General features: G+C 33.2%; 3 protein-coding genes and 1 non-coding gene across 4 annotated transcripts; 1 reads left to right on the plus strand and 3 right to left on the minus strand.

Annotated features, from left to right (window-relative positions):
• The first annotated feature begins 235 nt into the window (after positions 1-235).
• LOC139099395 (UDP-glucuronosyltransferase 1A10-like) lies at positions 236-5,712 on the plus strand. Its single transcript, XM_070651840.1, has 8 exons — positions 236-886; positions 952-1,120; positions 1,587-2,029; positions 2,108-2,295; positions 3,313-3,952; positions 4,008-4,176; positions 4,546-4,988; positions 5,427-5,712. Exons 1-8 carry the CDS (start codon positions 255-257, stop codon positions 5,710-5,712), a joined length of 2,970 nt encoding a protein of 989 aa, XP_070507941.1. The 5' UTR covers positions 236-254.
• On the minus strand, positions 5,704-7,553 carry LOC139099761 (17-beta-hydroxysteroid dehydrogenase 13-like). Its single transcript, XM_070652278.1, has 5 exons — positions 7,345-7,553; positions 6,959-7,189; positions 6,688-6,783; positions 6,227-6,480; positions 5,704-6,172 (listed from the first exon to the last, which is right to left on the minus strand). Exons 1-5 carry the CDS (start codon positions 7,519-7,521, stop codon positions 5,953-5,955), a joined length of 978 nt encoding a protein of 325 aa, XP_070508379.1. The 5' UTR covers positions 7,522-7,553; the 3' UTR covers positions 5,704-5,952.
• Positions 7,554-8,165: 612 nt separating this feature from the next.
• LOC139099406 (17-beta-hydroxysteroid dehydrogenase 13-like) lies at positions 8,166-9,644 on the minus strand. The gene is made up of 5 exons (XM_070651851.1): positions 9,594-9,644; positions 9,180-9,410; positions 9,026-9,121; positions 8,576-8,829; positions 8,166-8,514 (listed from the first exon to the last, which is right to left on the minus strand). Exons 1-5 carry the CDS (start codon positions 9,642-9,644, stop codon positions 8,313-8,315), a joined length of 834 nt encoding a protein of 277 aa, XP_070507952.1. The 3' UTR covers positions 8,166-8,312.
• A 6,174-nt stretch (positions 9,645-15,818) lies between these two features.
• Positions 15,819-15,889, minus strand: TRNAS-GGA (transfer RNA serine (anticodon GGA)). The gene has a single exon. It is a non-coding gene; the product is annotated as a tRNA-Ser (tRNA).
• Positions 15,890-25,392: the final 9,503 nt, after the last annotated feature.

Genomic DNA, 25,392 nt, shown 5'->3' on the forward strand with positions numbered 1-25,392 from the left:
CAGAGTACAACGATCTTTAATCAATTTAGAACTCACAAGTAGTTGAAGATCTACTGATAAATCAGCTGAGTTAATTGTTTTGAGGCTGAGTTTAAGGCTATCACTAGTTGATAAGATAAGATATAGTAACTTAGTTACTACATATGTATGTACCATATGTATTAAAGATACTTGAGTAGGCATGAGAGAGAAAAATAAATCATTGTTAAGGTTCAGTATGTATTTAAACGTGGATTAAGAAACAAGTCATTAGAATGAAGGTTCCAGCTGTAATTTTAGTAATTTTAATAGCCAGTTCACAGGCATCAAGAATTTTATTTCTATTTCCAACACCATCTAAGTCACATGTGATAATAGCAAGAGCACTGTCAACAGCATTAGCTGAAAAAGGACATGATGTCACTTTAATGTCACCGTTTACGTTACCAAGTACAAAAAATCATCGGGAAGTGTCCTCTGAATTAGGTGAAGGAAGTAAACAAAGCATGAGTAGATTAATGCAGAATCCAAGCAATAATCTATTCAAAATGATGCAAGCAACTGTGGACATAACATATGACATTGCTCAGGATGTGATGGAATCAAAAAATTTGAATGACATCATGAAGGAAAAGTTCGACTTGCTGGTCATTGGAATGGCATTTTCAAACTTTTTATTAGGTCTAACTGAGCACTTCAATTGTCCAGCAATCATGCTCAGTGTTCAGCGTCATATGTCATTTACAAATTTAGTTATTGGAAATCCAATGTCTGTAAATACAGTATCACATTTTATGGTTGCAAAGCATGACATGAATTTCATCGATAGAGTCAAAAATTTTGTGCTGTATGGAGGTGATTTGTTGATGTATGAGTTTGTTAATTATCATCAAAAAGCTATTTATGAGTAAGATATGATTACAAACTCTCAGTTTATTACAAGCTTCTTGATAATCATTTTCTATTGTTTAGTACTTATTTCCCATCAACAAAATTCCGTTCATACGATGAGGCACAAAAGAATCTTTCATTGATCTTAGTCAACGATCATTATACTGAAGGTATTGTGAGACCAAATGTTCCAGCAGCTGTTGAAGTTAGAGGATTGCATATTAAAACTGTTCCTGATCAATTACCTGAGGTAAGTTATGGTTTGAATTTCGTTGTTCTGAGTAGAGCAAGCCTCGATCTCAGGGTTGGTCTCTGGGGTGCATTCTAGTGCATTGTGGTAAATTCTGGTCAATTTCCTCAGACTTACTTATTTACTTTGTGATAGATATCACTTAAAAGTAGCTCTGAAGCAGGCTAATGCTTGTCAATTCCCGATTTCAAGTACAATACTCTCTCATTAATAATATAATTTAGGTCATTTGTCCTTCTTTCTGTCATTTCGCTTTAAGCTCGGTCTCTATTTGTATTGATAAGTTTGGTAAAGTTAAAGTTTCTTGAGTCCCGTCCCTTTTATTCATCATAGAAACCGAAATTTGCGGAATTTGTTAATTTGTGGCCGTCATGCTTGACGGGATTTCACCCTAGTACCATACCATACCATTCCAGAATAGCAAATACAAGATAACTATTAAAATTTTCCAATTAATCTCTTTCAGGACATTAAGAAGTTCCTCGATGAAGCTACAGAAGGTGTAATTTACTTCAGTTTGGGTACAAATGTTAGAGCTGATACAGTTCCAAAAGAGAAATTCCAAATTTTCCTCTCAGTTTTCTCAAAACTGCCCCAACGAGTCCTCATGAAGTGGGAGACTGACAATGTTGAAGGAAAGAGTGACAATGTCTTAATTAAGACTTGGTTGCCACAAGCTGATATTCTAGCACATCCAAATGTCAAGCTATTCGTATCACATTGTGGTCTTGGAGGTATTGTTGAGTCACAATATTTGGGAGTTCCAATTCTTGGACTTCCTCTATTTGGTGATCAAATGTTGAACGCGGATCTTGCTGAACAGGAAGGCTGGATTATTCAAATGGACATGAAGGAACTAAATGAAGATGCATTTTACAAAAATGTTCAGGAGTTGCTTTATAATGAAAAGTAAGTAGACGACTTTAGATAAGATAAGATAACAGAATGCGGCTAAATGCTAATGACTTAAATTTTATTATTTTTCAGATATGCGGCAACAGTCAAAGGATTTTCACGTTTGTACCGTGACAGACCATTGAGTCCAATGGATACAGCAATTTATTGGACTGAATATGTTATAAACCATAGAGGCGCCAAGCATATGCAATATAAAGGAGTTCACCAGAATTTCTGGCAACGAAACTCACTTGATGTTATTGGATTTCTAGTGCTTTGTTTGTGGGTGATTATCAAGATGCTAGGATATATTTGGAGGAAATTGATCATAAAAGTCATTCAAAAATGCACAAGAAAATCAACTGAAGCGACTGATAAGCAGAAGAAACTGTGAAAATATCATAAAGTCATTAAACTCTAATGTTGTCCCTCCAAAAGAAATTAGTTCAAAAAAATATAGATAATGTTAGTTTTATACCTAAAGATAAATTTAATTTGTTTAATTCAAATTTGCTTCGGATTACAATAAAGTAGTACTACATACATAGTCTCGAAGTGGAAGTGTTACAATTTTTAGAAACAGTAGTTGAATACAAAAGCCCCTCTCTATATTTGCTCTTGGTTACAACATTTAATGCATTCAATTTTAAAATCCGACTGTAAACATAAGAACTTAGAGTTGATTTACTTTCTAAATGCAGCATCATCGAAGTGATACAGTGAACCGAATTGGCTCGGTGGCGGAATCGTTAGTACATTCATATTTTGTGTGGTAAAGGCAGTAACGTCATCAAAAGAGTGGCTTCGATCCCACTTTGAACTGTCGGTCTACTGAATGCCAATGACAAACCCTTCCACTATGAACAAGCCGCGAACTCTTTTTGAATCCTGAATGACCGTTATTTTCTTTTGCCTTAAAACTCTTAGATCTCAATGATGCAACCTAGATCTCTAAGCTAAAGATTCTTAAATGCCACACCGCCAATTTCGTACCGCTAATTTCTCCTCCTGGGTTTAAGATACAGCAAAAAAAAAAAAAAAGAAAATTAGATCAAATGGATGTTTATGTTACTTAGGTAATGTGAATTTGTAATGCCAATAGTCAAATATGCTAATATTTGCAGTTTGAAAATAATTACTCCAAATACCTAAAAATCTCAAAATAGATACTATTTGGAATATGATAAGATAAGTTATTACTTAATTAAATATTCATTCATATACTATTCGATAGAAGCAATTCAGCTGAATTCAGTCTAACTCTAAATATCGAGCAATTAAAACCAACCATTAAATGACATCAAAAGCTACATTTTTAATTATTTTAATGACCATAAGTCAGTCATTGGAATCGAGAATATTGTTTCTATTTCCAACGCCATCAAAATCACACATGATAATTGTCCATGCATTATCAACAGCATTAGCCGAGCGAGGACATAATGTGACAGTTCTTTCACCATTTCCATTAAGCAAGACAGTCAAGAATCATCATGAAATTTTACTTCCATTAAGTGACGGAGTGAAAAGAACCATGCATCAACTCATCAGAAAATCATCTCACAGCTACTTCACAATGATTCTGGATTCAAAGGAAATGGCATATGAGCTTGCGGACAATGTGATGTCATCTGATGTATTAAGTGAGATTTTAGATGAGAAGTTTGACCTGCTTGTGGTCGGAATGGTCTTTACCAACTTCCTGCTTGGTTTTAGCGAATACTTTGACTGTCCTGTGATTATGCTAAGTGTCCAACGTCACATGTCACCGACTAATTTTATTGTGGGAAATCCACTTTCTGTAAGTTCAGTTCCACATTCATATCTAGGAAGAAGTGAAATGAAATTTGTGGATCGAGTCAGGAACTTTTTATTCTATGGCATTGATTTTGTATTCTATGAATACCTGAATTATCACCAGAAAGCAATTTACAAGTATGTCAGCTAGACCTAATTGATGTAAAAATCTTTAATTTACTTTTACTTCCAGTAAATACTTCCCATCACCACCAAATCGTTCATTTGAAGATGCTGTTAGGAATATTTCATTAATTTTCGTGAACGATCATTTTATCGAGGGGAAAGTGCGGCCTAATGTTCCAGCTGTTATTGAAATTAGGGGAATCCATATTAAAAGTGTTCCTGACAAGCTCCCTAGTGTAAGTTAGGGGTTACAGGTTGCTAACTTGTTGCAAGTTCAGAGACAACCCGATCAAAAGTTGGTTAACTTATCCGAAATCCAGCATCAGGGTGCTGTGACTCTGGCAAGGTCCCAGATCAAAACTGAAGCCTCAAATTTCCAGGTCTGCAATCTTGGATGAACCATAATGAACAATCAGTTTTCGGTTGCAGGCCTGTGCATCCAAAATTCAGGCTTGTAATTCTTGGCAAAACTCTAATTTGAACTGATTCTAGCACCTAGACAGAGTAATGTCAGCCTGGTTCCGGATATCTGATCGATTAATCAACTTGTGTTATTCGGGGAGCTTACTGCATATTTTCTTAAATTTCTATGCTTGTGTCAATAGAAAATCGACAAATTCCTAAATGCTGCAACAAGAGGTGTAATTTACTTCAGTCTCGGCTCAAATATATCTTCGGGATTTCTACCAGAGGATGTATTTCAAATTATCATATCAGTTTTTTCAAAACTTTCCCAGCAAGTCATCATGAAGTGGGATACTAAAAATAGCATCAATAAAAGTGCCAACATTCTAATAGAAAAGTGGCTTCCACAAAGTGACATATTGGCACATCCAAATGTTAAGCTATTTATATCACACTGTGGACTTGGAAGTATTGTTGAGTCAAAATATCATGGAGTTCCGATTCTTTGTCTTCCAATGTTTGGTGATCAAATGATGAATGCTGATGCGATTGTAGAGGAAGGCTGGGGCGTCAAGATGGAATTGAAATCTTTAAAGGAAGTTGAGTTTTTGAAGAAAATTAACGAACTAATTCAAAATGATACGTAAGTATAGACAAGAATATTACAATGTTTATAGCTCTAACAGAACTATTGGTAAATTGCCTTCTTTGTTCTATGAATGCAGTCATAAAAGTCAGATAACTAATTAGACTTCCTAAACCATAAACATGGTTGATTTATAGGCAATGCTTAAGAAAACAACTAAATTGCAGCTATTAACTAACTATGTCTTAAAATTAACCAATAAATATAATTAACTTTTTATTATGCAGCCAAAAAATATGTACTTTGATGCTTATTAGCAACATTAATTTAATTGCCAAACTCATTTCAAAAAGCAAAGAATTTTCGGACTTTAGACGTCTAAGGTTGCATCTCTGATTAAAATAACTAAATTTTGAGTTCAAATCCTATTATTCAGAATCAAGACCTTACCAAAAACCAATATTATAAAGCAGCCATTTCATTAAATTTTTCTAGCTACTCCTCAAAAGCGAAAAGCTTCTCACGTCTATATCATGATCGACCACTAAGCCCAAAAGATACAGCAGTCTACTGGACAGAATATGTAATAAACCATAGAGGTGCCAAACATATGCAGTATCCGGCAATTCATCAAAATTTCTGGAAACGGAATTCACTTGATGTTATTGGATTTCTGTTGATTTGCTTGTGGATTGTTATGAAAATGTTAGGATATACTTTAAGATGTATTAATAAACTAATTAAGCTTCGGAACATCAATAAAGGTAGTAAATCCGATTAGGTCAATTAAAAGTTTATTGCTGTATTAATATTTGGACTATTTAGTAACTTTATGTATGCGACACAGAGGTAACTTCGATTTGGTGCTAATAAAAGAACTGCAACTATATCCCTTGTGAACCCTCCTTCATGTATCCAATGAAGTTCTTACGACTAATTCCTATATTCTCAAAACTGATAAGGCTTTCACGACTCCCTGCATGCTTCTCGGAACCTGATGTCTTGAAAACCTAATACTGTTTTATGGTGATAATTTTGGTACAAAATCTGGATTCTTAAACTTGTATTCTTTAAGAATTAGATCCCTTCCTATCTTTTGTTGCATCTTCAACGGCAGTATTTGGTTTAGTCTTGTAAAAAGTTCCATATTTTCAGGAATTGTAAAGCTTGTTTTGTCACATAAAATTCCATTGATGGCTACTTTTGCAGCATAGTCTACTTCCATTGCTCGCATTGTAACTCTAAAAGAATAGGAAATTTAGGAAACAACCAGAAACATTTAAAGACAAGCTTACTTATGATTCAACCAATCTCCAAACACATCCTTCGTTTTTATGTAGTATGGAAATATGCATGTTGTCTTAATTCTATCATCTAATTTCTCAAGCCTCAAGTGCTCAGTTATTCCTTGCATAAAACCATTTACTCCAAACTTTGTGGCTGTGTATGTACAAATGTAAGGAGAAGCATGAAGACCTCCCATTGATGAGATTGAGGCAATGTGTCCACTTCCTTGAGCTTTCATCTTTTCGAGGAAATACTTTGTCATCTGTAAGTGACAGGATTATGAGATGACATGTGATGATGAATCTTGATTATAGCTGAATAGCACAGGTCGGATAATTGATTCAACGTCCAAGGTCATGCCAGTGTAACTCTGAGATGAAGCCAGATGTAGTCAGAGTCACGCCGGTCTGACGCCGGTTTTTTGATCAATTAACTGATTTGTGCTATCCGAGATGATTAGGACACTTACCAGAACTACGCCAAGCAGATTGACTTTAATTAGTGCTTCCAGGTGATTAGGGCCTTCTTCTAAATTAGTCACTGATATTATTCCTGCATTGTTGATCTTAAAAATGATCGAAACATTATGTGACTTATTAATTCGAATGATAATAAAGTGTCAACATCTCGACTGTTGCTTTAAATGAGTCAATAAACCTTAGTTTTTTTGGAACACATTTTTTGCTTCCAAGATCTAAAAAAACTTGTTTTTGTTTATATTTTCTTGTTTTGATACTCACCAGAATGTCGACATCTCCGAAGTCTTTTTCAATGTCACTACGAAGTTGGATGATTTGATCAGCTTTTGTGACATCCACTTGATAAGCTTTTGATTTGACTCCAAAGACTTGGACTTCTTTAGCAGCTTCTTCTGCAGCAGATTTATTGATGTCTGCGATGGCTATGTTACATCCTACAGATGCTAGCTTTAATGCCATTGCTTTGCCTAATCCACTTCCAGCTCCTGTGATCTAAAATTTTAAGGTATTTTAGATTAATCAAATCTCGAACAGCATAACCCGTTTGCTTGGGCACTGGTATGTCACTGGAATAACTGTAAGGCATGAAGTTGCCATAACTCCAGGCACCACGATGACTGATTTCGGGTATTGAAGTTAAAACTTACCAAAGCAAGCTTCCCTTTCACAGATTTCTTCTTACGCGGCATAAAGTACATAACAAGCCATTGAATGTACATCGGAAGTAATAATAGTCCTGCTATTAGTAAATCCAGAACATACAGAAGTCTCTTCTTAGTAATAAATCTCTTCCGATGCTTAACAACTGAACTGTTCGGCTCCATAATAAATACACAACTGATGAAATTTATTAATCTATGCAAGTTTGTGGATGCGGAGATCATTTGTAAAAAAAGTTACAGACTCGTTTGTTGCATTTTTTTGTATACAATATTTAAATTTAATTTGTGAATATCTTAAAAAGAAGATTCCAATTTGGGAAATAAAAAAACAAAGCAAACCTTTTTTCAAAATTCACACCATATGCACATGTGTAGATAATGAAACTGTTCACATTAGAAAACCTGTTTTTTGAATTTAATTTTTAACAGATTTGAATTAAAGCTCGATGTCGACTCGGATTATGAATGAAACAGTCGATTAGACTTCATATAAAATTTGAGTCAACCTCGAGATTTGACTTGAACTGATTATTTGTGCATGGAAGGAACAGCCGACGCTTAAAAATGCAAAAAACCTTCATTTCCATGCAGAATTCAAAAACCAAAGCATGCTATGATTTTTGAAATCTTTGAATATTGATACAAAATCAAATTTTTCAAAGCTGAGCGTTAATATGAAAAGAAGCGTTTCAAGCTAAGCTTAATCTTTGATCTTTAAACCTTCAAACTGCTTCAAACATACGCAAAACAAAGCTTGATCCATTCGCAAAATTCAAATTTTTATAATACGGTGTGAATATGTCTGCATTGGATTTCTAGCCAATTTAGCTTTATTAAACCTTATTTAGTATTAATTATAAAGTCTGTTGAGTCAGATGTTTCGCTTTTAGTCAGAACAATGTGCAATAAATTCAATGACGTAGGTCAGGTTTGATTCTTTATTTTTTTTCCAATTAAATCTTTGAATTTTTAAAATTATATTCATTTAATATTCTATCACGATAAAGCTTTTGCTGCAATTTCAATGGAAGTAGTTGTACAAATTTTGCACCTAATTCGTAATATTCGGGTATTGTTGCACTGGTTTTCTCAGTGAGAATTATATTGACTATGGACTCTGCAACTTGATTTGGCTCCAAAACCGCCATTCTTACGCTAGAAATTGAAAATAACAAAAGTTTAAGGCATAAGTTCCACATCAAATTTCATGACTTACTTTGGATTCAAAAAGTCTTCAACAGCTTGAATCGTTTTTGTGAATGACGGGAATATACATGTAGTCTTTATCTTATCGTCTAATTTTTCTAGTCTAAGATGCTCAGTTAATCCTTGCATAAAACCATTTACACCGAATTTGGTCGCACAATATGGAGTGATGAATGGAGTAGCATGTAGACCACCTAATGATGAAATTGATACAATGTGCCCACTTCCTTGGGACCTCATCTTTTCGAGAAAGTATTTTGTCATCTGAAAAAGAAGTTGAAAGGTATTTAATCCCGAGCGACACACATTTGACACAAACGAAGAAGTTTCCGCCACAGAGCTTCCACATGGAAATGGCTTCCATTTGGTGTCATTAACAAAACCTTAGCGAAGCCTTAAAAGCACCGAGACGGAGTCTTTTTCATATGTGTTGCTCGGGATTAGCATTTAAAGTTCTTACCAGAATCACACCTAGCAAGTTAACTTTCACGACTGCTTCGAGATACTCTGGTCCCTCTTCAAGGTTGTTGAGTGCCACAATCCCTGCATTATTGATCTTTGGAAATAAACAATTCATGAGCCATACATAAATTAATTAATTCACTGCAACACACCAGAATGTCGACATCTCCAAAATCTTTCTCAACATCATCGCGAAGTTGAATGATTTGATCAGCTTTTGTGACATCCACTTTATAAGCTTTCGCTTTGACCCCACAGTCTATAACTTCTTTGGCAGTTTCGTCTGCTGCAGATTTATTTACGTCAACTACAGCGATGTTGCATCCTAAATGTGCTAGTTTTAATGATACTGCCTTGCCTAATCCATTTCCAGCTCCTGTGATCTGAAAATGTATAAGTTAGCTATTTCGACCGGCACAGCGTGTTTGCTAGGACTTTGCTATGTAGCCGTGTTAACGGCAATACGCGAATTCGCTTCGACGGCATCTAGATGGCTGATTTCTATCCAGATACGCAACATTGTGCCGCTCGGGTTTTAAGTAAATTAAATTCAAAAAATTTCTTACAATTGCGAGTTTGCCTTTGACGGATTTTTTCTCCCGTGGCAATAAGTACATCACTAGCCATTGAATGTACATTGGAATGAACAGAATTATCACCATAAAAACATCCCATAGGATATACCCGTAGAAAATTAGTTTTTTAATTTTTTGCTGCCAAGAAACTGATCTGCTCAATTCCATGATTAAAGCACTAATATTGTAGAATAGATTTTTTTTCGTATTTGATTAATGTCTGAAATTCAGAGTCAATCAATGAAATTGCTAATTTTTTACGCAATAATCTACAAATACAACAATTTACAGGCTTCGCAGCTTCACTTAGAAATAAGATCATTTACTTGTATTAAGAAAATAAGTGTTCTAGTATGCATGTATACTGTTTTTTAAGTTCATTTTCTGACGGTCAAATTTAACGCGATAATTTTTTATCTTTCATTTTTCATTATCTGCATATAAATTTATTCTGCACATTAAAGATACACTCAATTGAATTTTTTGATATACTTTAATAAGTTGTGGATTCTACCTGTACTTTATGATTGAATAGAATCTACTGAAATATTTGAAACTATTAAAATTGGATGAGTACATAAGTTATTAGCACGATTGCTTACTATTGAACTATGAATTTGCTAGCAATGGGAGCGTACGTAAATTGCGTAACACTTAGGGAAGAATGGGGTCACAGAAAAGGGGTCAATAAATGCTATTTTTTAGCGTTACATGATTTTTGAACGTTCCCTATCTATCCCGAGTGGCACAATGTTAAATCTAAATCAGTCGTCATGGTACGTGAACGCAACTTCTGGTCATACCTATAATAAGACGACTTATTGGTAGTCCATTAAGGTTAGCTTTTTAGAAGAAACGAGGGGGAATACGGACCGTATATTGTGCCTAATAATTATAAGGGACCGTTCTCTTATTAAGTTAAAGAATAAGGAACTTTTTCCAAAAATGAACAATTGAATTCTCGGAATTTCAATTGTTTAAATTAAAATTACCCCTCCCCTCCTGAACGTAATAAGTGACGGCCCCTAATGGTGTCTCGGTATCTTGGAATCATTTCAATGAGTGCAGATCGGAATGGTGAACTAAATCAATTTGTTTATCAAAACATTTGATATCACAATCAGTTGATCACTTAATGGCTTATATAATATCTGGAAATAATATGAATATAGCTAGACAAATAAGACATGCTATATTTAAAATATCACTTAGAGATCTATCTAATATTGCACAGAATTTTTATTTGAATTTATAATTAAGATTAATTCTAGGCAAACCTTATATTTAGAAAATGAATAATTTGTTCCTATTAAAAATACCTAACATTCTACAGCTTGATTAAGCAATTGAAAATACAATGTATCTTAAAAAATAAGTTTTCTTGACAACCTTGAAAGATTCATTAAATTACTCGGAACTTCGATTAACGCCTCATTACTGAGAATGGCATCGACTACAGAATTTGCCACAGCTTGATTTGTCATCGGAAGGAAATTTAAACTGCAAAGAGATGAATGAAATAATGTAAATACATATAATAAGCAAGACATTAAGATATACTCATGCAGAGTTCCAATTAATAAGCCATCCCAAGCATACAATGAGCATAGTCACCATAATGAGCATACTCATCTAAATTCAAATGTTCATGACTATACTCAAGCAATACAAAGCGAATGCTCAATTTTGTGAGTATACTCATGAACATGCTCCTTGCCTGTTCGGTCAATTGGTCGTCAAACCCACTCTGATATGACAACACAGCAATCATTTTAAAGATTATAAAATCGACCCCAATACTGACGCATATCAAATCAAAATGATCATTAAAATTCAAGGTTGAACTGAATTGGATGATGATCTGCATAAGTCATTGACCCCAATTCATACTTACTACTTATTAATAAATTTACTAAAAAACATCCCATTTGTTATGCAGCAAGGAAGAATGAATGTAGTATGAATTTTGTGTCCCAATCCTGCTGTGTCCACAAATCCTCGAATTGATTTCATAAAGCTATAGAATGCAGAATAAAATGGATATTTCTCAGGTATGACTGATAATCCAGTTGTTGGCGAGATAGTAACAATATGGCCTTGATTCTTCTGATTTCTCATTACATCAACGATCGAAAGTGTTGACTGTGAACAAAAGAAAAAGTGAGAATCAGAAGTATAATTAAGTTGATGTTGCGTGTATAAATGAAGAATTTCAGTCATACTTACAAACATTGTGTTGTTGAAATTATTGTTCAATCCAGCTGTTATTGAAGATTCTGATTGTTGTGATACTTCTTCTAATTTGATCAATTTTGGGACATTGATCTGGAAATTAAGAATGTATTATTGTAGATCAGTGATAGGCAATCTTTAATGTGTCATGGCACGCTTTGGCGGTAAACCAGCACCGTTGCCACACATGGCAATAGCGTTCGGTTCATGGCATTTCCAAAATAATCTGGCGGCTCACCAATTTGCCACGCCACACAGATTGTGCAACACTGCATTAGATACTCGAGCGACACAAATGAAGAAGGCTCAATCATGGGGTTTTTAAGCCGTCACCTTGTGACACTCACATGACTGCCAAATCTAGGACACGGGAACGTATTCCATTTGGCGATGACGTTACGAAGCCTGCTTCATTTGTGTCGTTCGGAATACCAACAACAACATTGCAAAGAATGTATGTTTGGAGTTAAGACTTCAAGAATTGTCAATTAGCAGAAGTCGGTTAATCAATCAAAAATCCGACACCAGACCTGCGACAACAGATTCAATTTGAATCTGAAACCATTTCACAGTCCCGCGTGCCTGGTCATGGATTTAAAATTGATTAACGAACTTATGCAAACTAAGGGAAACCATGGATCACAATTGATCTGTATCATCAGAGAAGTAACTAGCCGACTTGTACTATTCGAGTACCAAACGTAAAACATCCATCAGACAAACTTACCAGCAAGTCAATATTTCCGAATTCGCCCACTAGACTCTGATAAATGCAATTAATTTCTTGTAGATTTCCACTACTAACTGAATAGTATTTCACATTCACATCCTTATTTTTGAGATCATTAATAAAATTCATTTCCTTTTCGTCTTTTACATTATCACCCATAATAACAAGATTGCATCCGAGATCAGCCAACTTAAGTGATATAAATTTCATCAATTCATTTTCCCTTTCTGCTCCCGTCACCTTTTGGAATTGATTAAAAATTAGAAAGAAAGGAAAATTATCAAGACAGCATGACCCGAGCAACACAAATGAAGGAGGCTTTGTCATGGAGCTTTTAAGACTCCATTAAAGTACTTTTATTAGCATCAAATGGAAGCCAAAAATCTTTGTTAAAACGCCAAATAGAGGCGGCTTCATGACGGAATCTTCTTCATGTGTGTCACTCGGGCTAAAAAAGGAACTGCGGTAGAAAAAGAGAATTTTTTTCATTATCTTACAATTGCCAATTTTCCACGAATACTCTTTCGATTCCTTGGATTGCAATAAATCAATCGGAAAAGTGCTTGCAGCACTTGTGGAATTGCAATGATGGAGATTAAAATGACAGCAAATATTAGAGATAAAAATGCAGTCATTTGTTCAACCATCGATTCCTTTACATTATTATTTCTTCTATCGGCAGACATTGTCAAATGTGTACATTTTCCTTCAATTCCTTCTACACTTGTTCTTTTATCTTAAAGTATTGGATTTTGTAACGTGATACAATCAATATACGTCTGCTAACTAAGCACAAATTTAACATACTGCAAGATTGTCAGAAATTTTTTCTTTATTTCTTGTTCCAGTTGCAAAAAAATAACATTGAAAAAGACTTGAAGAGCGCAAGAAACGGTAAAATAGAGGGAAATAGAGTTGCGAAATTCCATATTACTGAAGCAAAAAAGCAGCAACAACATTACCATGTGCCGATATCTGTTTGTGTCTCTTTTCTTCTCTCTCAACTCGCTTTTCATTCTCTTATAACGTTGGTCAAGGCCGTTTAGCTAAACATGTGCATCGTAAATGTTGTTTTCTGCTGTAGGTTAATGTTACGCTACAGCGGTGTTATATTATTGTTTATATAATATTATGATTGAGTTGTAAAGTTGCTAGAGCAGGACAGAAATTTGCTGGTTTTTAGAAAATTTACATAAAATTGCACAAACTGTCTTAAGCTAAAATTTTACAATTTCATAAGGAATTGATTAAAAATGATGTCCATCAAATTTTTGACAATCTTATTGCTACCAAAAAATTATGGAAAGCAACCTTTTCAAACATAGACATCATTTTTATGCAACTGAATAGTTCTCGTCTTGCAGCAAAAAAGAGACAATGATGTAGTGGTTAGAATTTCGGTCAACAAACTTAAACGACCTTGGCTTGATCGCAGATATAGTCTAAACAATTTTGGATGATTTGTCACTGTTCTAACCACGTCAACTTGGTTTTGTGGATTCACGATGAATAAATTGAGAATAAGTGCATTAGATTGAAATACCCTGGATCATCTAATTGTGCAGATTTAGGAATCTAGGAATCTATTAAAAAACAACAATAAGCGAAAAACTCCGTGATCTCTACTCATTAAGTTACATTAGATGTGCCACGTCGAAAATCATTTAAATTTCATTTAAAGCTTCCTCTATCTCTGTCAGTACGTAATAAATAAACGGTCCCCTCTTAACTTTTCCTTGAGAGATTGTTGACTTTAAAATTATATTATTATTAGTTTTTTTATGAACCAATTCCTTTAAAATGGTATAAATTTTGGTGAAAGGTTTAAAGACAGTGATTTCAACAGATTTCAAATTATTTTGGAGGATTTTTTGTGAAATTTTGCCGAATTCACTCTTTTGAGAAATGTAAATGCGAAATTGGCAGTGTTGCTTTTGGTTTTGGGAGTTAGTAACTAGCAATTAGTTGTGAGCTATCCTATCAAACATATAGCGTGCTCTCAAGAGTAGAGTAAGCTGAGAGTAATGCTCTAGAGAATGCTCATATATTTTTATTAAAGGTGAGAAAGCTCTCGATAGCATGTAGGGCCTGCTCTCGATAGCATGTAGGGCCTGCTCTAAGCAGGAACCCAAGGAAAGTCCACAACTGATATCCAACTTTAAGATAATTCGAGCTATCAAGGTAGTTAACAGATACCAAACACCATTAGAACTTTAATATATTTATTTTTGCTGCATGCTTCTAATAAAATAAAAACAAAGAATATAAAGAACAAAATTAAAGCTATATATCTCCTTATATCCCCCTAAATAAAAATCTCATATCCAATAAATTAAGACAATATTCCCAATGAGTATCAGGTGCTAATAAACCATTCTTCGGCTACTTAAAAAAATAATAAAAGAGAAAATAAGAAAAATTAATCATTAAGAATTAGCGAACATAAATAGATAAAATTTTCCCCATAATGACCATAAAACTGCTTACTTTAATTACTGAGGCATATAACAATATTTTACCCACAAAATTTATTGATTCCTTTACGTCAGTAAGCAATTGTGAGGGAGAATAACGAAGAGGATGCTCGATTAGCTTCTTCAACTTTTTCTTACAAATTATTTAATTATTTCATGACTTTTGTGCTACAATTCCTTAAAAATATCATAGAGACGGTAGGAAATGAGCAACTTAAGTAGACTCAGGTCGACCCCCGATTAAAAATCTATAAAGACGGAAGTGCAAAGGCGAATAATGATGATAAAAAAATATTAGATACAAAAAGGGAGGAAGGTGATATAACAGACATAAAAGACACTCCATTAAACTGTTGGTATCATTTCAATAGTAAAAGCATGTGCTGCTTTGCTGTCTTTTGTGTGTATCACTTGAAGTAAGCAATTTTTTTATTCACCGTCATTCTTAAGTTTGTCTGTTTATTGAAGTAATTGTGCTGTCTTTTTTGAGGCTTGTGTCCGGTTTTTTGAGTATTGCCTAGAGTTCTGTCTACATGCTGCTGGCCTAAAACAGTGGTTGACAGACTTTTTTGTGTTATCACACACTTCTTGCGCCCTTTAGCGTACCTCTAGCATACTTGAGCATTCTTCACGATGTATCAGTATGTCGCAACACATATGGTGCTCACAACTGCACCTAGAATAATCGGAGCAACATTAGAAGGTGTTCAACCTTAATTTTGGTTCTTAATGACTTCAGTCTTGACAGGTTAGCAGAAGAATAACACATTTCCAATAACTTGTTCCAAACGGGAATCGAACTCGCGTCCTACGATTTCCGGTCGTATACTCTTACCACTGAGCTATCGGGCTTGTGAAAAATGCGTGACAGAATGCCAACTTAAACTTTTATTCTGGTCAAAAGAGTTCACTCTAATCTGTTGATACTTACATTTGATGCTGCTTTGTCTAGAATCTCTAATGATATGAGACCTGATGAACCCATTACCAAGCATAAGTCATTAGTCTCATAAACTAATGATCCAGCATAAACGCTCTTCATCCACTATTATCTTATCAATCTGTAACTTCCATCCAGCTCTTCCTTGTCGGTATGTTTGTCTGTAAATTGTATACACGATGCTTGTTGTGCCATTGTTTGCTGAACATTATGTTTGTCATTTTTCGCCACACAATTTCCTTTATCTACTTTATCTACAATATAATGCACATACCTTTTTTCTTTCCTTTCAACTCAATTCTCTTCATTTTTCCTCTTCTCTATTCTTTATTCATTTTAATGACGATAATGCTTTTGAGGGAGTACACACTGCCAAAGCGTTTCACTTTGACAATCTCTTCATTCCCCCTTTTTCCTTTGCTCATTTTTATTTTTTTTGGAACTAAATTGAAGTTGAATAAATTTGAAGAAAAAGGGAGGTTTGAAAGGAGATTGAATGGAAGCAATGTTCTACTATCAATTATGGAATCTTAGCAAATATTTGCTGCCTCAACAAATTCTCTTTGTGTCTTTTGCTGAAAGGAAAAAAAGTCCTTATTGGCGAGCTTTATAAAAGATTGAGTCGAAAAGTACTTTGGTAATGTCAAATTCTTGTGACCTTAATTGCTTATTGTTAGCTATAAGAGCAGTTATTGAAGGACATTTTTATGAGATATTAAGGAGCATCAAAGAGCATCATCAAATTATCTGATGATCTATTTAAAATAAGCCAAGATAATATTGTGCATTATTATTCGAGATAAAAGCTATAAGTAGTATGATCTTTGAAGTTCAAAGTTCTATGCTTAGGTATTTGCATACTGTTCATTATATTGAAGTCTTTGATGATCATTTAATGATCAAAACTTGATAACGAAGTGTCCAGTTCCGAAGATTTTTCCTCCTTCTGGTGTGAAATATGAAACTCATTGACATGATGAATATTTATACAGTTGAACCTTTTCTGCGGATTCATTAACGTAACTCATAACAAAAGTAGCCATAATTTTCCATGATTTTTTACTCTGAATCTGCCTAAGAAATAATGATCTGAATTAAAATTACCTTAAATCACAAAATTTCATGAATTTACTCTTTTATTGCAGTAATCCTTTTTGTTTTAATCTTTTGATTAATTGTTGTTTATTCTACTGTTTCCCAATGATAGATAGATCGATAGCTTAAGAAAAATGAAGTTGATTTTAACAAACAGATGTTTATTGATTTACGATTGAAAACAAACTAAATATTTCTATGAAAAGGGTCTACAAATATGACAGGAAAAATCAACTATTAGCAATTGCAAGTAATATTCAAATATCAAACGACCGTTTAAATATTCTCAATTTAAAACAAGAAAAATACTCATAAATCCAACTGTTATCTCGCCTATAAGACAGATAGAGAATGGCATTTCTTAAACACAATATTTATTTCAATATCGCCAAACGTACAGTACAAGAAACAATATATTTAATAGTGATTCGTAATCTTCCACTAGAACAAATAGCTGCTTCCTCCACTTCACCGAACAAATTTTTACAAAAATTTATTTTGACTTGAAACTTTATCACCTCAAGAAATCTCAAGGAACAAGACGAGAGAAATAAAGTTTTTTTGTTTTTCCTCATTCAATTCCATCCTTAAAGTGAACAATTTATTGTTGAAGAAGATTCCATAAAGGAAGCCTTAAGGTATGTTAAGCACACAACGACATTTATGAAGACACAAAGTGAAATAATAAAACTTTTATTCCCACCGGGAGGTCTACAAACATAAAAATAATAAAAGGAATAAAAGGAAGAGGATGAATGGAATGCTCTTGAACAGCACAGCGAGAAGAGCATAGAAACTCAATCGTACCTGATTAAGTGGCACATTATAATTTTCCATAACAAAATTGAAACAAATTGCTTTTGAGGACATTTAAATTGGGGCTTGCCGTGTCGCTATATATAAAATTAAGTCAATTTGCATAAAATCACGTTTTAACTTCAACACTCTCTGGCTTGTTCCATCACGGCAATAATGAAGGGAAAGTTTTAATTATTTGATTATGCCCTCCTATTACATTCATAAGATGTATTTTTTGGGTATTAATGAAGTGGATTTATGAAAATTGTTTAATTAATTAATTTGTAATTGGAATAATTAGGATTAAAAGAGGCTTTCTCAAGTGACGGAAATAATTTCATGATAATTGGAGCCGAATAATGAATTATTTTTTATGGAAATAAATTGCCATTTCATGGAAATGTGGAAGCATTTCTTCAGAAGTGAATTTTAATTGTAGAAATTTGCATCGACAAGATTTTTTGTGAATAGTTTAAGGACCTTCTGGACGATATAATTGGATGAACTTTAAGTGATTCCATAATCACTAGTGATATCCTTAAAGTTGAAGAATTTTAGTTCCTCAGTGACACACCGCTGCATATCTACTCTCTTAAAAACGTTGATATTCAACGCGCTTTATGTCAATCAGTTCTGTCAAAACTCCAGTGAGTATCCAATGGATTGATAGGACATACACTTCGAAAGAAGAGTGCCAAAGAAAATGTCATTGCTGGGACATAAACATAATATTTTTACACTGTCCTTGTTTGGAATCACTGTGGGAAATGGTAATCAGGTGCAAAACACGAATGAAAGAATATCAGTTTGACAAAATATGTAAGTGACAGAGCCAGCAACAGAAAAAGATGGAAAGACTTTTTCATTGTTACAGTAAGCAAGGAGTACAACAAAGAAGTAATTGTTCGTTAAGAAGCAACTTTCATGGTGCAATCAGGACACTCTCAGGTTATCTTGGTGTATCGTCATCACTGCACTAATGAAGTGCCTTGTTAATTTCTTTACATTCAGTTGATGCTTGATCAAATTTTCAGTACACGAGTATTGAGTGAATTTGTCGAAGTAAGTTGAGTAACTCAGGAATAAGTATTGATCATGAGTAGAGCTCATTGTGTGAATCGACGTATTCTTATTTATTGCAAATCTGATCCTGTGATCATGGGTATGAGACTCGGCAGGAGAAATTTACTTCAATTGAAAGCTAAAAGTAGTAAAGTCATCTAAAAAGCGGTTCTGATTCCACTATGAACTGTAGGTCTCCTGAGAGCAGAGGTCTATCAAATCCTTAAACAATTATTAGCCACGAATTGCCCGAGCGCAACTCTGGATCTCAATGATTTTGAATAGCTATTGAATATGTCTGTGGCGCTCAGTAATCAACATTTTTCAATAAAATTCATGAATGTTTTTCAAATCTCTTCCCATAAGCTCTTCCTTTTTGATTTTATTTTTCTATTTATTATTCAATAAATATCCTCAATATTCAATCAAAGGAACAAGGCACAAACTTTTTTTTCAAATCAAAAGAAAGAAAAACTCATAAACGAAGGCGGAAAAAAGTATAAATATTCAAAGGATGTTAGACAGTCAAATTTATTTAGTCTTCGTCTAAACTCACACAAAAAATTCTTATAAAATATTTCATCTGCTTTCCTTTGTGAACTATCGATATGAGAATAAATTTTTTGGCTTATTCAAATTCGTTGTTGAGAACGAAAATTTTTTGTGTGCTTGCTTCATTCCTCGTTTTATGACAACTTTGACAAAGAATATTTTGCGTGACAATAATTCCTTATAAATTCTCATGTTGAAAGACGACGCCTCACGGCAATAAGATGAGGAGGAAAAAAATTGTGAAAATGTTTTCATCCTCTCCTCATTCTGTGGAAATGCCACATGAATTTTCTATTTTATTCACGTTTTATATGAAAATCGAGTTGCAAATAATTTGCACTGTATGAAAGGAAAGACAAAATAGAAAAAAAGAAACAGAAAGGAAAGTGACATTGGAGATGGTAAGTGAATGAGTGAGACAAATTGAGCAACTTGTTAGAGTCATAAATTTTATCCTCATTCGTACAGTTTACTTTTATTAGTTGAGATTTATGTGGAATTTATGAGAAAAGGTAAAGTTAAAGTTTACTGTCTCGATAAGTTCTGTCAGACTTTCTTTATTGGATGTTACTTTGGAGAGTTAAAATGCTTAAGAGTTTTGGACTTTTGCATTTATTATTCAATAAGTGTTGAGAAGATGTCAACTGTCGTTTTATATTCAAATTGTATTTATAAATAGAATTGCTTGCTATCCCCTTTTATAGTTGATTCTCCCCTTCATGTAAATATTTAGTTTCTTTTTGAACTTCGAAGAATAAACATTTTTATTTAAATTCTGATGATTCACATCAATACAGTAAGCATTTGACTTGTAAGTCAGCTCATTAGTCACCAATAACCAAAAGAATAACGTTCTGAATTTCAGAAACTCTGAAAACTTTCTGAAAGTAGTTATTTTAAATTGCTGTATCTTTTAAGTAAACTTTTGGACTAACTGCAGATTTGCTACAAACTATCTTTAGTTTCTGTGAAATAACAACAGAATAATAACAAATTTTAGACACACAAAACCTCATTAAACACAAATAATGCCAAGAATGTAATATTTCCATCCAATAAGATCCAGTAACATCCAGAAGAATAGAATATGCTTAGAGTAGAATTAGCATTGTGTCAATGATCTGGAGTATCATCTCAATGCCTTTATAAAATGGTTATGTCCTGGATGAAATCAACGATGTCCAAATATCTTTGTTTGAGTACTCAGCATCTACATATTCCTGGTCAAAGTATTTAGTCCGCTGAAGCAAAATATGCAATAATCGAAGATTCAAGGAAATTAATAATCGAATTATCAATTACAAAGGCTGTGTTCGTTGTAGTTATCTTTTTGACATCAAAGACATCCTCAACAAACAATCATTAATCAATAATAGTTGATTTCATTATCCATTTTCAATCTTTTTCAAAGCCACAATCAACATCATAAGTTTAATTATCATCTTTTTATATCATCACCGACTCAATCAATTCCCCCATTTTTCGAGCACATAATAAAGAGACGAGGAAGAATCATAGACAAAAAAAAGGCACTGAAATCAATGTTCAATGATGTTTATCACTTCATCATAAACTAAAAATCATTAACAAACGGAACATGTGTATAAATGTGTATCATACAGAAATACAGTCTGATGCCAGAATGCCATTTTCACATACTGCTGTATGATACAAGTGCCTTTCATTTCATCGAACAGCAATTAACTTGCATATGAGAGAGAATCATACATAAATAAAAAAAAAATGAATTTATATTTTTGCTTGCCATGTCACATGTGATGACAATATTATCAATAGGCTATGACTATACATGCTTAGTGCTATAATCATTAAAAACACTCATTAGTTGTTGAGATGGAAATACTTTTTTTTTTATTATTCATCAATACGATTCCTTCACAAATGTTTGGTATAAGACATTAAGTGCAATCGAAAAACAATTGGATTTTTTCTCATTTTTTTTTGTGTGCCTGATTGTGTGCTTGTAAAAGGACTGAAAATGATGATTGGATATGAGAAATTATTGGAAATATCATAAATTGTTTTATTATCTGATTATTAATTAAGAGATTATAATTTATGTCAGTTTCATGTTATTTGAAGACAATTGAATCATTTGTGGTATGTACGGTATGCATGTTTTATGCTTAGATTGTAGTTTTGTGATTTCTGATGTTATTGTCTATTGATTTATGTTCTGCCTATGGCAATCTTAAGAACAATATAGTATTGTTAATTAGACAATTTTTTTTGACATTTTAGTTCTGTGAACAAGTTTTTAAATTTTTGGACATATAAAAGGGGTGATGATTCTCACTATGATTGAGATGTATAGTGCCTTTAGGAACAATGTTGAAGTATTCTAATTTTGTGGTAATGCTGTTTGTATTATTTTTGAGTAAATCAATGGTTCTTTGTAACAATTAGTGATGCTTCTTAACAAAATTCTAGTTGACATGATTAACAGAGTAGAAAGAGCCTTTAGTAGAAGGCTGAAACGTAAATTAAAGACTGATGATTTAAAAGCTAATGATGCAATAATAAGATGGAGATAGATTTGTCCACTATGCTAAACATCGTGGATACGATCGATATACAGTCATTTTAGCGGCGTAAAGGCAAACATTGATCTGTACGGCCAGCGAAGTAAGTAACTAATTAAGAGCTAACATTTAAATGTGTGCCGGGGTTTATTAATACAGAGCTCGAAGTCCATTCGAATTTTTTATGAAGTTCAATCGACGTGAGTCGGATTTTGCATATAAGAAATGTCACATAGGAGGATAATTCCAGAATTTTATTCAGAGTTATTGCAGGGGTCAGACACTCCAATGCATTGTACTGTACTAGATGAATTTATATGGTTTTGGTACCATATGAATCATATATTGTGCTATATGAATCTAAGACCTGGATTATAAGTTGTGGATGAAGATACGCTTTATGTCTTTAATCATCACGTTCTGAGAGCGACTAATGACTTTATGAAACATGAGAAATAATTTGAAATTCTCCACATTTGAGATGAGCAGGTATACACAGACGTTCAAAAGATGCCTCATTATTGAAATTGACAAAATCTAACTTTGAGGATTGTAAGAGATCTCGACTGAGAGACTCATAGATATCTGTTTTCAACGAACTCTGGATGAGACAATAATACACGTGTGTCATGGTCAGTTAAGAATGTAGTAAGTAAGCACGCTTCTAATCCACTTTGGCTCACATATTTTTAAATCTTTTTTTTTAAAAAAAAACTTTAACTTCTCAATTCCAACAGCCACTTAATCCAGTTTAAAAATAGACTCATCCATAAAAATAAAACTGAAATCAAAAAAGGAGATAAAGAAGGAATCAACCAAAAAAAAAGGCAGCAAGTGAAGAAGAAATTGTTCGTTGATAGTAAAACACAAGAACACACAAAAAAATGCCAAAAATCGTTCAACAAACAAAAACAAATGGAGCAAGCTCAGCAAAGTTCAACCTTTCGTACCGTCTCTATCTCGATAATTTATTTTTATGTTATGTTGCAGTTTTTTTTTAAAGGCAAATTTCCATACATGTGAATGTAAAATTTATCGATTCAAGGAACGAGGAACAAATTTAAAACAATTGAGAATGCGATGGAAATGAGGGGAAGAAGTTTAAAGCATAAATAAAAGACCCATAAATGATAAGTTGGCTTTAAAATTTCATTTTACAACGTGCTGATTGTTCCCTCACATGATAATTCCTTTATTTTTGTTACTTTATATTCTCATTCTCATTCATGGATGTGCCGCTCTCATTCTACTCATTGTCATGCGTCAATTCCTTTCTTTTCGCCTCTTTTGTAGACTTTCCGGTGTTGCTCATTTTCTCAGGAAAATTGAATGAGTAGAAAGGAAATGTTTTAGTGCTGTATGATGATTAAAAGGAATCAGCTGGATTTTAAGCAGTTCTACACAAAATTATTCTTATACGTAAACATTTCCGCATTGTTCTATGATGTACATTAATGAATGAAAACTCATGGCCCATGACTAATGACCTCCTTTATGCTTCACCTTTAAATACAATTTTTCTTTCCTTAAAGTTTTCCTTTAAATTGCTGCTTTTTTTTTCAAGGTGCGTCAAGTGCTGTTAATTAATAATAACTGGGGGAAATTGCTCGCTGATAAACATCAAAATTTATGGACGCATTTGTGTGAATAATCGTATAAACACCTCACAAATTGATTAAGTGATTGATTTTTGGCTGCTTTTATTGAAATTCACGAAGGTGTGGAGACAAGTCACCTCCTTAAGCAGTTTTATAGACTTACTGAGACGTTGTTAATCATGCAGGGTTAAATGACATACCACACAGTGCATTATTCATGATTAAAACAGACTAGCGTTATTTCAAATATTGATCGTTATTATTTGAATGAAAAAACGGGGATGAAAACTATATTTTTAAAAAGTTAATGACAGTTGAAATTTTTTAAATTCAAAAAATACGTTACAAACAAAAAATCAATATTTATTCAAATTCTGATGCATGTAACTGTTTTCTTTCAAATGAGCAATGATATCAATGATAATTTGAGTCGTAACTCATGGAATTTCATGAAAAGAACTGATAATTGTTTACATATATATCAACGGTAGAATATTTTTTGAATTTTCGCAATCAATTTCGAATATTTTCGAACTAATTTCGAATTTTTTCGAAATGAAATGACGCAAGTCTGGATTAAAACAGATTAAACTTAGATTTTAGATTGAAAAACCGTTAAAATTTGAAATTCAAACAAGTTCAAAATTTGAGTTCGAAATTCAAAAATTTAAAATCCGTTAAAAATTAAAAGCACTTCATAATCAAAAATAACACATTTTACACACCTTAAACATCCTTCCCGAAAACTTCCTTCTTTCCTCATTAAAGCTACAAAAGTGAAAAGTCAAGGAATCAAGTTCATCATAGGTAACCATATAAAATGTAAGAGAATTAAACTTCCCAACTTATTCATAAACTGTTTAAGCTTACTTGGCATTGTGATGGTAAAGACGGAATTGATTGTTCATTTGAATTGCTAATTGATGGCAACATCTACATTGCATTCGACACATACAGAATGTCTCAATATCTAGAACGAGTATGAGGATTTCAATTTAGACTCAAACACATTACTGAAATCGATATGAGCTTTTTGTATACGTAATTTAGAACTTTATTGTGTTAAATATATCCTTCTCGTATTGCATTTGATTGATTTATGATAGTTGGGGATGAGAATGTGAATCAATTAAAATTAAATTGTGGATTTAATGAGGGAAATTTTAGGATTTTTTGGAATAACGGACTTTTTGAATTTGAATTGTGAATGAGGATTTTTTGAAAAATTTTTGCCCGTTATTTCGAAATTTACAAAAATTAGCACTTTTTGAAAAATGGACTTTTGAAATTTGAATTGACAATAACGATTTTTCAAAATATTTTTGACCGTTATTTTTGAATGTTCAAAAGTTTTCTTTAGCAGTTGCAATTTAAGGTTTTTAAGACTAAGGATTATGATTGTAACATAGACAGCATGTGCTTCACGTAAATCAGCAAGCACTCCACTTGTGCCCCACCCCAAAATAAATCTCAGAATTCTTAATTTCCTTAGCTTTAAGCCCCTTATGTTCATCTCCAGACACGAGGTTCAACAGAGGTTACCAATAAATATGCCTTACATACCATAAATTTCTTTGTAATTTTCTGTCAACACAGCATTAAAAGAAATTTCATGCATCTCATTTTGCAATCAGCAGGGATTCTTATGTTCATCAAACAAAAAAGAAAACTTTTTCTGTTCTTCCTGAAATTTTTTGTAGCCTCCGCACAATGGCTTCATCATAAAAAAATGAATAATTAGATAATGAATGTGAAAAAAAAGTTCA

The sequence above is a fragment of the Chironomus tepperi genome, unplaced genomic scaffold, assembly GCF_022539635.2.
Source record: "Chironomus tepperi strain 1889 unplaced genomic scaffold, CSIRO-AGI_Ctep_v1 contig_48, whole genome shotgun sequence".
Taxonomy (NCBI): Eukaryota; Metazoa; Arthropoda; class Insecta; order Diptera; family Chironomidae; genus Chironomus; species Chironomus tepperi.